This window comes from Neomonachus schauinslandi, chromosome 11, assembly GCF_002201575.2.
Source record: "Neomonachus schauinslandi chromosome 11, ASM220157v2, whole genome shotgun sequence".
Lineage (NCBI taxonomy): Eukaryota > Metazoa > Chordata > Mammalia > Carnivora > Phocidae > Neomonachus > Neomonachus schauinslandi.
Window position 1 is genome coordinate 89,360,901 of NC_058413.1, and position 13,974 is coordinate 89,374,874.

Consider the following 13,974-nt stretch of genomic DNA (forward strand, 5'->3'; position numbering starts at 1 on the left):
CTCCCCCCACGTGATCCTCAGGACCCGCCCATTCCCTCCTCCCTCTAGCCCCTCTTCCGCACGTGGTCTAGACTCGCCCCTCCCTTTTTGACAAGATGGCGGCACCCAGCTGTAAAGCGCCGGGCCAGTGGGTCCGGGGTTCCAAGCAGCGTTTGGGGAGTCTCTTTAGTCTCGTCTCAAAGCCATTTTGTTCGGTCGCTGCTGCGTCTGGGACCGTGAGTGCCCAGCGATTAGCGGAGAAGCTCCGAGCCCAGAAACAGGAACAAAAGACGAAGAAACAGCCGGTGAGTCCGAAAGGACCACAACTCCCAAGAGGCAGTGCGTTCACCGATTCCCCGGCTGGGCGTGAGGTGGGAGGGTCCTCTGACGAATGTTAAGTAAATGTGGAGGACCTGTGGAAGAATGGGGAGAAAGGGAAGGGAAGAGGTCAGGACGGTACCATATCTTCCTGCGGGCTGGGTCTTTGGCTCCTGCCGGCCTCGGCCCTGAGCACTGCGTGGAGACAGGTAAGACAGACATGCACTGCCGCTCTCAAATTATTCGGGGAAGGCGCGAGTTCAATGCAGAGAGAGTCGTTCCCAACCCAAATTCTCACCCAGACTTACTGAAGGTCTTCACCAGTCATTTCCTGTTGCTGCTCTCCCCGTAGGTGCCCACAAGCCCTGTTCAGCGGAGAGTGCAAGAACTAGTGCGGTTCACACAGCAGCTGCAGCGAGTCCACCCCAACGTGCTTGCTAAGGCTCTGAGCCGAGGGATCGTGCACCAGGATAAGGATCTCGTGGTCATCAATAAACCTTACGGTCTCCCTGTGCATGGTAAGGACCATGTGGGAGAGGGAGGGGTGCTGCTTCTGTTTTCACTACAATTAGGGATAACTTTGACACATTACTTGTGGGGCTCCTTAAAGACTTGCATTCAAAATAATTTTTTATGGAGTACTATATAAGGCACTATAGTCCTGTATAAGGCACTACTGAGGACACAGATATAAAAGACAGTCTCTGCATTGCAAACATTTGGCGGTCAGCAGTGATTTATGGAATGCACTGTGTCCAGAGCTCCACGGGAATTTTTATAGAGAAATACTAAGGCTCTGTGGTTCTTGTCTTCATATTATTTTACATCAAAACTGGGAAAGAAGAGGGGTGCCTGGGTGGCTTAGTGGGTTAAGCATCTGCCAGCCCTGTGTCAGGCTCCCTGCTCAGCAGGGAGTCTGCTTCTCCCTCTCCCTCTGCCCCTCCCCCCTGCCCCTGATATATCTCTCTCTCTCTCAAATAAATAAATAAAATCTTCAAAAAAAAAAAAAACTGGGAAAGAAGAAATGACATATAAGAAAAAAATATATAGGACTTAATATATTAAGGTTCTGACCATTTCCCCTTCCAACAATGACACCACTATATTTTTGCCTTTATTCACAATTTTCCCACTTTCACTAATTTTCATAAATACTCTATTTTCGGCCTATAAATCTCTTGTGGATAATGTGTTCTGGTAGTTTATTACCTTCTATAAGTAATGGTATTTCCATATAATGGCTCTGAATTTGCTTCACGTGTCTTTTTTTAACGATGGTGATTTATTGCACGTTTTTGTTCACATGATCCAGAGTACAATTTCATCAGTTAAGTCCAGACCAAGGAAAATAGTCCATCTTCTTTGAACAAAGATCAGAAAATCTCAACCCACAAGCCCAAAACTGCAGCATAAATCAGTCAGCCACCTCAGGCCTTGAGTGGAGACAGAATAACCTGAGAAAAAGCAGATCTTATACTATGCATGGGCAAGGATCAAATAAGGACACCTAAACATGCAGAAACTCCAATCACAGAAACCAATATGAAAACTGATAAAAAAAAAAAAAATGGAGTTCCAGCCAAAGCAAAAATTAAACTGCCCTGTAGAGAGGCCTCCACTACTGAAAACGTACGCAGGATCCACATACACACACACAAACACATATCAACCTGGGGGTGCCTGGGTGGCTCAGTCGGTTAAGCATCTGTCTTTAGTTCAGGTCACAATCCCGGGGTTCTGGGATCGAGCCCCGTTGTCAGGCTCCCTGCTCAGTGGGGAGCCTGCTTCTCCCCCTGCCTCTGCTCCTCCCTCTGCTCATGCTCTCTCACGCAAATAAATAAAATCTTTCAACAAACAAACCCCACATATAAACCTGTATAGAAGATAACTTCCTTTAAAGAGTTCATAAAAATTATAAAACATAGAAGATATTCGTGTTACAAAATTCGGATGCCAAAAAATACATAAGAAATTATGTATTCATGGTATGCACTTAAAAAAGAATAAAAGAAAATGTGTGTGTGCATGTGTGCGCACGCACAGAGTATACCTAACAAAACCCCAGGATGCCCAGAACTTAACGGACACTGAAATGTTTCTGAATAAGCGTTAAATGTAGTCTAAGACAGCTCGAGTGAGACAGGAAAGATTGATAGAAAAAAATGCATTTGGGAAAGGGATTTACTGGGGGAAAAGGCATAGTTGAGCTATAAGAATGCTTTTTGGGGAGGTATGGAGAAAAGCATGAAGACAAGGAATTAAGTCAGACATTGCCAAGTGTTCTGTGTATTTTCTTTTTCTCTCTTGATCTTTTTCTTCCCATTCCCCATGAAACAATTATTATCTAGATATTTACATTTTATAGATGAGAAAACTGCAAGTTGGAAAGATTAAATCATCTGTTCCGGGCCAATGGCTAGTTAGGCTTAGAATAGAACAGAGGAGCATCTCACCTAAAGCCCATCTTCTTAGCTCTTCTGTAATGCCTCAGGAGAGCCTCACAGTCTTGTATTTATCACTCGAGTTTACTTGGCAAATTCTCAAGTCTTTGTTTATATGGTGAAATACCAGACCTCCTCACTTTGATTGCTGATTTTATTGTGAGTATTCAGGTAGATTAATAAGTATATATATGTCTGAGGAGAAAGCCACGTGCTCTAGGACAGTGCTTCTTAAACTTTAATAGGCATGTGAGTCCCTTGGGCATCTTGTTAAAATGCAGATTCTGGGGGCACCTGGGTGGCCCAGATGGTTAAGCATCTGCCTTCGGCTCAGGTCATGATCCCAGGGTCCTGGGATCGAGCCCCACATCGGGCTCCTGGCTCAGCAGGGAGTCTGCTTCTCCCTCTCCCTCTGCCTCTCCCCCTCCTCATGCTCTCTCTCTCTCTCTCTCTCTGTATCTCTGTGTCTCAAATGAATAAATCAAATCTTAAAAAAAAAAATTGCAGATTCTGATTTAATAATCTGGGTTGGGAGCCTGAGATTCCTTTCCAGCAAGCTCCCTGAACATACTAGTGTTGCCAGTTTCTGGACCACATTTCAGTAATAAAGCTCTTGAAAACATTGACTTTCTTCCCAGGTAGAGTTCTTTGGTGGGATCTTTTATTTTTTTATTTTTTTTATTTTTTTATTTTTTAATATTTTATTTATTTATTCATGAGAGTCAGAGAGAGAGAGAGAGAGACGCAGAGGCAGAGGGAGAAGCAGGCTCCCCGCCTAGCAGGGAGCCCGATGCAGGACTCGATCCCAGGACCCTGGGATCATGACCTGAGCCGAAGGCAGACGCTTAACCATCTGAGCCACCCAGGCGCCCTGGTGGGATCTTTTACTGGCCACTAAAACCTCTGGCTCTTCCCTTTTTAGGTGGCCCTGGGGTCCAGCTCTGCATCACTGATGTATTGCCTATCCTGGCAAAGATGCTTCATGGCCACAAGGCAGAGCCCTTGCATCTGTGCCACCGGCTGGACAAGGAAACTACAGGGGTAATGGTGTTGGCCTGGGAGAAGGAAGTGGCACGTCAAGTCCAAGAGCTGTTTAGAACCCGTCAGGTGGCAAAGAAGTACTGGTATGGAGCCCATCGCTAGCAGTTGGTAGAACTGGTATAAATGAAGGCATCCTTTTATCTCTTCGTCCATTTGTATGGAAGGACCTCCTGTTAGGAGAGGGCACTGTGCTAGGACATGTGGGCATGTGAAAAATACAGGAAACAGGTTTAAGTGCTTAGAATATTGGAGTCTGTAAAAAAATATATATATATTGGAGTCTGATAGAATAGTGGCTCCTAATTGTGGTTGTACATAGAAATTATTGAAAACTAATTATACAAGTAGTACGTGATTTCATTCCTGTGGTAAAATAGTCAAACAACAAAGATAAAGCAAAAAACTTGGAGAATCTACCCACTCTGTCATTCTAGTCCCTTCCCTTGGGGTAGTTTGGTTTTTATTCCTCTGGTCCTTACTCAATGTATTTACGAATATGTCTGATACATACTGGGTGTGTGTGCATTACATTGTACCCTGTACACTGTACTTTATTTAAAAAGATTTTATTTGATGGAGAGCGAGCACAAGCAGGGGGAGCAGCAGGCAGAGGGAGAGGGAGAAGCAAGCTCCCTGCTGATCAGAGAGCCCGATGTGGGGCTCCATCCCAGAACCCCCGGATCATGACCTGAACCGAAGGCAGATGCTTAACCAACTGAGCCACCCAGGTGCCCCAACACTATACTTTCTTTTACCACTTAACTGTGTCTTGGAGATCTTTCCTTGTTAGTGCATATAGGTTTACCTCCATTTTTTTAATAGAAGAAAGATATACGAACAAAACTGAAACCTACTCCTGTCCCCCATCTACTCAATTTTCTTCCCCAGAGGCAATCACTATTCTATGTATTCATGTAATCAATGTATTCAAAATACATTGCCCTGTATGGCAATGTATTTTGCAGTGCTTTGCATCCTGCTTTTTTTCACTTGGACAATATATCTTGGAGAGCATTTTGCATGTACATTTAGGAGCTTTATAGTGTTCTGTTGTATGGTATATCATAATTCCTGGGGGTGCCTGGGTGGCTCAGTCGGTTAAGCATCTGTCTTTAGTTCAGGTCATAATCCCGGGGTTCTGGGATTGAGCCCCGTTGTCAGGCTCCCTGCTCAGTGGGGAGCCTGCTTCTCCCCCTGCCTCTGCCCCTCCCTCTGCTCATGCTCTCTCTCTCACTCAAATAAATAAAATCTTTTAACAAACAAACCCCACATATAAACCTGTATAGAAGATAATTTCCTTTAAAGAGTTCATAGAAATTATAAAGCATAGAAGATATTCGTGTTACAAAATTCGGATGCCAAAAAATACATAAGAAATTATGTATTCGTGGTATGCACTTAAAAAAGAATAAAAGAAAATGTGTGCATGTGTGTGCAGGCAGAGTATATCTAACAAAACCCCAGGACACCCAGAACTTAACGGACACTGAAATGTTTCTGAATAAATGTTAATTGTAGTTGTCTAAGACAACTAAATATTGGGATATTTAGTTAACTTTCCATTTTTCAGAGTTTATTGCAAAGAATAGGTGATTATATCTTTAAGACAGATTCCTAAAAATGGAATTGCTAAGTTGAAGGGTACACACGTTTAATATTTGTTTTTTGTTGGGTGGTGATGGTGGGTTTTTGTTTTGTTTTGTTTTTTAAGATTTATTTATTTGAGAGAAAGAGTGAGTGCGAGCATGAGCCAGGGAAGGGGCAGTGGGAGATGGAAAGGGAGAGAGAATCTCCAGCAGACTCCCAGCTGAGTGTGGAGCCTGATGTGGGGCTCCATCCCAGGACCCCAAGATCATGACCTGAGCTGAAATCGAGAGTCAGACACGTAACCGACTGAGCCACCCGGGCTCCCCTCACACATTTAATATTTGAATAGTTAACTACTATTAGGTAGGCCAGGTTTTCTCCCACTAGAGTAGTGAGGACCCGCCTCCCCTTACAGCTGACCAACACATTTTTTGGGTTTGCCACTATGATGACAAAAAAAATATAAGAACCACTGTAATAAGAGATTACAGGTAATGGAAGAAGTTTAGAGTAGTAGCTAAGAGCTCAACAAGATCCGTGTTCACCTGTCAGCTGTGCTGTTTACCAGTGCAGGTCCTTAGGCACGTCATTAAACTTCTCTACACTTTGTCTTCATAGGAAGAATGAGAATAATGGAGTTGAGGAGAGAGTTAAATGAGACAATGCATATGAATTGTTTAACATGGTACCTAGCTCATAGTAAGAGCTGAAAGACTGAAAATTGAGACTATTATTTGGTATCCTAGTAATCCAAATATAAGTCTATCAAAAAGTGTTGGGGTGCCTGGGCACGTTCTCTCTCTCTCTCATGCTCTCTCTCTAGACTAAATCTTTTTTTTTTTAAGATTTTTTTTTTTATTTATTTATTTGAGACAGAATGAGAGAGAGAGAGCACATGAGAGGGGGGAGGGTCAGAGGCAGAAGCAGGCTCCCTGCCGAGCAGGGAGCCCGATGCGGGACTCGATCCAGGGACTCCAGGATCATGACCTGAGCCGAAGGCAGTCGCTTAACCAACTGAGCCACCCAGGCGCCCGTAGACTAAATCTTTTTTTTAAAAAGATTTAAAAACACTTTTTTTTTTTTTAAAGATCTTATTTATTTACTTGAGAGAGAGCACAGAGGGAGAGGCAGAAGCAGACTCCCTGCTGAGCAAGGAGCCTGATGCGGGGGGACTTGGTCCCAGGACGCCAGGATCATGATTGGAGCTGAAGGCAGACGCTTAACCGACTGAGCCACCCAGGTGCCCCTAGAATAAATCTTTTTTAAAAAGTGTTATGTTATTTGTGAAAATTGTTTATGAAAGTTTAGACTTGGTAACCATTCGCAGTATCAGGCTTCATGGAGGAACTGAAATCCGTTAATTGTGTGTTGATGAATGAATAGGATTTGGTAGACAAGATGGAGAACTGTGTTATAGACTGTGGGAACGGCATTCACAAAGGAATAAAGCACACAGTCTAGTTTGGAGGGGGGGAGTGGTGACAGATAATGCTGGAAAGGTAGACTGGAACCTAGTTAATGATGGCCTTAAATACCAGGTGTAGGAAGTAGAAGTTCGAAGTAGAACATGGGAGGCAACTGATTAGCATTTGCTGACTTACTGTGATAGCGTCTTGTTATAGTTCTTTGTTTGAATCTTCTTACTACACTTTGAATTCCTTGAGAGTGGGGATTTTTGTCTTGTTCATCTGTTCATCTGTGTATGAAATGAATGAAGAAGTACCTACCTAAATCAATGCCTGTTTCTATTCACGGAGCATGTAGTGAGTGAACATTTTTGAGCAGTAGTGTTATGTCATTAGGAAGAGTGAGCTAGCAGTTAAAACTCAATTTAAGTATGAGAAAATATATCAGACAGCAGCCCAAATGGCTACCAACCTGAAGCGAGGTGTCCAGGCTGTGAATTGTTATATGAATGGGCTTTTGACCCCTCGGTCAGCGATTCTATGATAGGCCACCCAGGAGGACTCCTCTGTGATTGACCTGGAAGAGGCATAAGCGTAAGGACAGATTAAAGGGTCTTCTACCTGCCTCAGACATGATGAAAGGACACCTCCAACAAAAGTGATCTGGAATGTTTATTGAGTTGTGGTGGTGGTTTCTGTGACTTTGAGCACAGTTCCCCCCTATTTGTCTACCTGGCAAATCAGGCAGGTGCGGTCCTGTGAATTTTTCATTCCGTTCATTTATTTACTTCTTCATTCATTTCATACACAGTCGGATTTAACCATCTTTTAAAAAACAGGATACAGGGGCGCCTGGGTGGCTCAGTCAGTTAAGCATCTGCCTTTGGCTCAGGTCATGATCCCAAGGTCCTGGGATCGAGTCCCGCATTGGCCTCTCTGCTCAGCGGGGAGCCTGCTTCTCCCTCTGCCTGCCTCTCCCCCTGCTTGTGCTCTCTCTCTCTGTCTGTCAAATGGATAAATAAAAATCTTTAAAAATAAATAAAAAACAGGATACAAAGCCATATTACCCTAATTTCATTTTATTTTATTTTATTTTTTAAGTATTTATTTGACAGAGAGAGAGACAGCGAGAGCAGGAACACAAGCAGGGGGAGTGGGAGAGGGAGAAGCAGGCCTCCCGGAGAGCAGGGACCCCAATGTGGAGCTCGATCCCAGGACCCTGGGATCATGACCTGAGCCGAAGGCAGACGCTTAACGACTGAGCCACCCAGGCGCCCCCCTAATTTCATTTTAAACTATACATATTCATTTTTTTGGCGCCTGGGTGGCACAGTTGAATAAACATCCTACTCTTGGTTTCAGCTCAGGTCGTGATCTCAGGGTTGTGAGATTGAGACCCACACTCAGCGCAGAGTCAGCTTGGGTTTCTCTTTCCCTCTCCCTCTGCCCCTCCACCCACCCTCACTCTCTCTTTCTCTTTCTCTCTCTCTCTCTCAAATAAATCTTTTTTTAAAAAAATTAAAAAAAATAAACTATACATATTCATTTTTAAAGGCTGGAAGGAAAGACCATGTTATAAATACAATTTTTTTGTTTTTCTGTGTTCTCTCAAATATTCTGTAATTAGTATACATTAGTAGTAAAAAAGATAACTAATATCGAGCTCTCAGGCTAAATGCTGTGACAAGAGATCACTTGGGATGCTCCAGTCTTTAGAACTGACCACAGTAGTGCAGAAGGTCCAGTGTTATAGCCTCGAAGCAGCCAAACCCGAGGAGCTCCCCCCTCACCTCATGGCTCAAGCCAGGGTCTGTGTGTCATGCCCAGGGCCATCACTGTGCGCGTCCCGGTGCCCCCAGCAGGAGTCGTGGATATCCCTATCATCGAGAAGGAGGTGCAGGGTCAGCAGCAGCACTACAAGGTGGGTGAACTGTCATCCCCAGGGGGTTGGGTTTTCTGCTCTTCCTTTGTGACCATATCTTGATTTCTTTGGCGTCAGATGGCGCTGTCCCCAGGCTACCGCATGGAGGATGGGAAGATAGTGAGAGCACGGAGCAACCGGAACGCACATATGGCTGTGACTCAGTACCGGGTGCTCAGCAGCACTCTGTCCTCCGCCCTTGTGGAGCTCCAGCCAATTACCGGTGAGAGGCCACCTTTCTGCAGTGGGATGGCAAAAGCCCAGGGCCACTGAGCTTCGTCCAGGGCCTTGTGCTGGGTCCTGCCCTTCTTCTGAGCAGCTGGTTTGGTGAGAGGGCTGGGATTGTAGCTGATGTGTTTGAGAGTGTGCTTCTGGTGCTAACCTGAGGCTGGGAGCTCCAACAGGGATGACTAAAAATAGTAGGTAGTAGAAAGGTATAAATAGTTTGCGTACATTTATTTAAAAATTTGCAAAGCAGTTCCTCAAAAAAATGAAGCATAGAATTACCATATAATCTAGCAGTTCTCATGGGTATTACCCACAAAATTGAAAGCAGGGGTTTGAAAAGATATGTGTACACCAGTGTTCATAGCAGCATTATTCGCAGTAGCCAAGAGGTGAAGCCAACCCAGATGTCCATCGCCAGATGAATGGATAAACAAAATGTGTAGACATATGATGGAATGTGTCTTGAAAAGGAAGGAGATTCTGACATGTGCTACAGTGTGGGTGGACTTTATGCTAAATGAAAGAAACCAACACAGGAAGAATGTTGCATGATTCCATTTATGAGACCCCTAGAGTACTCAAATTCAGAGATCAAGTAGAATAGTGGTTACCAGGGGCTGGAGGAAGCGGGAAGGAATGTTTAATTGGGTCAGAGTTTCAGGACGGGAGGATGAAAAAGTTCTGGAGGTGGGCAGTGGTGATGGTTGTACAACCATGTGAAGGTACGTAACGCCACACGACTGCACACTTAAAAATGGCTGAGATGAGGGGCGCCTGGGTGGCTCAGTCATTAAGCGTCTGCCTTCGGCTCGGGTCATGATCCCGGGGTCCTGGGATCGAGCCCTGCATCGGGCTGCCCCCTCAGCGGGAGCCTGCTCCTCCCTCTCCCACTCCCCCTGCTTGTGTTCCCTCTCTCACTGTGTCTCTCTGTCAAATAAATAAATAAAATCTTAAAAAAAAAAAAAAAAAGGCTAAGATGAGGGGCGCCTGGGTGGCTCAATCAGTTAAGCGTCTGCCTTTGGCTTGGGTCATGATCCCGGGGTCCTGGGATCGAGCCCCGTGTCAGGCTGCCTGCTTAGTGAGGAGTCTGCTTCTCCCTCTCCCTCTGCCCTCCCCCCTGCTCATGCTCTCTCTCTTGTTCTCGCTCTATTTCAAAATAAATAAATAAAATCTTTAAAAAAAATGCTTAAGATGATAAATTTTATGTTATGAATATTCTGCTACAGTGAAAAAATGTGCAAAGCACTACTATTTAGCATTATATAATGTTATCTAAAAAAACAAAACAAGGGGCACCTGGGTGGCTCCGTCAGCTAAGCAGCGGACTCTTGATTTTGACTCAGGTTATGAGGTCAGGGTCATGAGATTGAGATTCTCTCTTTCCCTCTCCCTCCACCCCCTTCTCTCGCACAGGTTCTCTCTCTCTCTCTCAAAAACAAAACAAAAGCAAAGCAGGGAGAGATACCAAGTTGATGATAATGGTTATCTGTGGTGGAAAAGGAACTGTGAGGGGGAGGGGAACTTAGAGGCTTAATAGCATGTGTAATGTTTCTTTCCTAGTAGCTTACAGTTTGCTCTGTTATTCTTTAAACTTTATTATAGGTGGGGCTTTGCCAGTCTTACTGTGCTTCAATTTAATACGGTTAGAAGCAGATGTAACCCACACTGTGGTTTCTGTAGCTACTCAAGTTTTTTGTCTCTTTTTTTTTTTTTGGTAAAGGAATAAAACATCAGCTTCGAGTTCATCTGTCTTTTGGACTGGATTGCCCAATCCTTGGTGATCACAAGTACTCAAACTGGACTCAGCTGGCCCCCCAGGTGATACTGGTGTGACCCAATGTGCAACAGATAAGTGGGGGGGGGGGGAGCTTATGCTTTCCCCTTGTTAAAGTCCGAAGTGAGTCACCACAAGGATGTATTGTCTTCAGATATGGTACTGTGTTAGTTACATGTACTAGTTACCTAGCTTAGAGAGAAACAGCTACTGTTCTCACGGAGCTGCAGGATCTGTTAGCAAAACCCTTCTGCTTCATTCGTTCATCTCAGATTTTGTTAGGAGGCTGTGGGCAGGTTGGGGGAGACTTTCTGAAGGCTTCAAGCAGCCTTTCCTACTATTGCTGAAGATCCCTGGTGGACACTTTTTTATCTCTTGATGTTACAGCCCATTCTCTAGGCAGGCCAGAGAACTGGCTAATAAGAGCTTCCCAGGTGTGGTGGTTTTTCTCTCACCTGGGTTCCGAACCCTTCCTGGGAATGTCCCTGAAGCAGGCTATCCACCGCTGTGCCTTCCAGAGGAGTCAGTGGTGGTTCCTTTAAGTGGAAGACTTCTGACCCAGCGTACTGCTCAAGGATGAGCTCTTGGCCTAGCTCTCAAGAAGCTGTCTTGTCTTTGTACAGAAGCTGTCTCTTGGTACCCTGAAGAAGCTGGGGCTGCACCAGACGAAGGCCCGCCACATCCCCCTTCACCTGCACGCCCACCAGCTGATCCTGCCGGCCCTGGGGTCCAGGAAGGAGGAACTGGACTTGGTCTGCAAGCCTCCTCGCTACTTCGTATGCTCCCTGAGACGCCTGGACTTAGAGATGCCAAGTCAGGATCAAAATGGGGACGACAAAGCCGGACCTGTGAGAGCACAGTGAAGACCGCTGGGCCGATTGGCCCCTGAATCCTTCACTTTGTTTAATGGACTCTGCTAACTTCTCAGACAGACTCCAGAAGAGCCGATGTGAGAAGTGGAAGAAACCCAGCTGCTTCCGGGCTTTTACTGGACACTAAATTCTATTTACTGAGACTTTGGCCACATTCTGGGAAAGCCTGTGGGACGTCTCCCTGCTTCCGAGTCTCCTTGCCTGGGGGGAAGAGAGCCCAGGGCCAGGCAGACTGGGTCCATATTTGGAAAGGGAGAAACTCCAGCACAGAATCTGTGCTCAGAAACTGTTTACATCCAACAATAAAGCCCTTGATCTATCGGGAAGGTTCCTGTGGTTGGAAAGAGCACATGATGGTGATCTGACTGCTAGAGAAATTCAGAAGCAGTTAGCCACTGTCCTCATGGATGTTCAGAATCTATTAGCAGAACCTCTCTGCTCCACTTGTTTTGTCTGGGGTTTTATAGACCCCAGCCCGAGAATGCAGGATTCTCTCCAGCTGCAGCAGTTACTGGAGCCCGCAAAGGGGTGTTGGATAAGCAAGAAAAGCAGATGTAAGGGCAGGCTGGCTGTGAGGCCCTGGTGGGGAGCACACACACTGTCCAGAGAGGGCAGTTGTTAGCTGCAGCTGGGTATTGCTCTGTGGGAACAGGGTTTCTCATTTTTTTTCAGAGAATCAAGAAACCCAGATACAGTTGATCCTTGAACAGCTTGAGGGGATCGGGGACACTGACCCCCATGCACAGTCAAAAATCCACATATAACTTTTGACTCTCCCAAAATTACCTACTAATAGCCTCCTGTCGACCGGAAGCATTACCAATAACATGAACAGTTGATTAACATGTATTTTGTATGTTCTCTGTATTCGCTGTATTCTTACTCAGCTAGAGAAAAGAAAATGTTATTAAGAAAATCATAAGGAAGAATACATTTACGGTTCTGTGCTCTGTTTATCAAAGAAAATCCATGTATAAGTGACCTGTGCAGGTCAAACCCGTTGTTGGTGGATCAGCTGTATTTATGTGAAAGCGCCAAGTGTATTGCTCACTAAATGTGTAAAACACAGCTGTCCCCAAACCCAGGTAGTCACCAAATCTGCCGTTTCCCTCTAGAACCCCTCCTGAAGACGTGATTTCCTCTGTACCCCTACCACCTCTTTCTGAGCACCAGCTTCACTCCCCACCCTTCAACTAGGATAGGATAGTTCCCACCAGAAACCAAACACAGAGGGGAGTGTTGAGACCATCCCCCAGTCCCTAAGATCAGAGCAGGGCAGGGTGGTTCTAACTAGGACAGGGACACTGCAAAACACACCTTTATGTTTTCTCAATCTGCTGCCCTTGGCTCTCTGGGCTTCCAGGTTGCTGTTAGCCAGAGGGCCCGGTAGGATATACAAAGACACAGCCTTATATCGGGGCTTGCAAAGCATGCCATGTCGGGATGCAGACCCGTTTTCCCCAGTGGGGTGGAAAGTGCTGTTTGGTGCAATGTTAAATTCCAACACTGATGACCCAGGGTCAGGCCAGACTTCACAAGTTAAGGGCACAGTGTTCCACAAGACTCCTCTGCAGACACGAGCTGCAAGCTCAGGGGTTCCCAGACAACCCCCCACCCTTCTGACCAGTCTAGGGGAGGAATGTTTTCCTCAACCTGTAACTGGGGTTCAAGGGGTACAAGAGCATCTGGCTCCAAGGGGCCCAAACAGACCAGGTTCAGCCCAAAGGCAGAGAGAGGAGCAGTGGGGAAACAAGAAACGAATTCATTTCAGTGAGGCCAGCCCTGGGAAGACAGCGGGCTCACGTCACAAAGACTGTCTCTGAAGTGCCGAAAATATTTCAGGTTTATATCAGGAAAATGCGGGACAAAGGTCGGTGGGTACGTGCAGGTGGGCAGTGAAGGTCAGGTCGATCATTGTCTTGGGGGCAGTCACGTGGGGTCTTGCTGGTGTCAGAACAGTTATTACTGCTTGAGGGGGTAGTCTTGGTTCCCATCACCCGTGATGGGATGCTTTTCCCCGCAGGGTCATTTGTCTGGGTTTAAGAGATAAGCTGGAAAGAATCAAGAAGTACAGACAGGTCAACATGGGGGTAGCTGAAGTCCTCTTTCAAACCCTCTTAGGCCCCTGACTGGGTCTAAAAATTAAACTGATAGAATAACAGGAGATAAACAGAAATTTATGTGATACAAGTTTTATGTGGCATGGGGGGGGGTCTTCAGAAGACCCCCCAAAACAAACTTGTGTGGGTTTTTTTTGTTTTTTTTTTTAAGTAGTCTCCATGCCCAGCATGGAGTCCAGTGCGGGGCTTGAACTCATGACCTTGAGATCAAGACCTGAGCTGAGATCAAGAGTCGGATGCTTAACCCACTGAGCCACCCAGGTTCCCCAGACTTGTGTATTTTTATG

The 13,974-nt window shown here is 45.6% G+C and overlaps 1 protein-coding gene across 3 annotated transcripts; it reads left to right on the top strand.

The window, feature by feature from the left end:
* Positions 1 to 95: 95 nt before the first annotated feature.
* Positions 96 to 12,530, top strand: RPUSD4 (RNA pseudouridine synthase D4). Of its 3 annotated transcripts, none has more exons than XM_021696441.1 (7): positions 96 to 284; positions 650 to 815; positions 3,661 to 3,862; positions 8,600 to 8,693; positions 8,772 to 8,916; positions 10,642 to 10,739; positions 11,319 to 12,530. In XM_021696441.1, exons 1-7 carry the CDS (start codon positions 96 to 98, stop codon positions 11,556 to 11,558), a joined length of 1,134 nt encoding a protein of 377 aa, XP_021552116.1. In that variant the 3' UTR covers positions 11,559 to 12,530. The 3 variants fall into 3 exon arrangements, with proteins under 3 accessions (XP_021552116.1, XP_044775414.1, XP_021552115.1); XM_044919479.1 differs by having other exon boundaries at positions 11,322 to 12,530; XM_021696440.1 differs by having other exon boundaries at positions 8,600 to 8,673; positions 8,845 to 8,916.
* Positions 12,531 to 13,974: the final 1,444 nt, after the last annotated feature.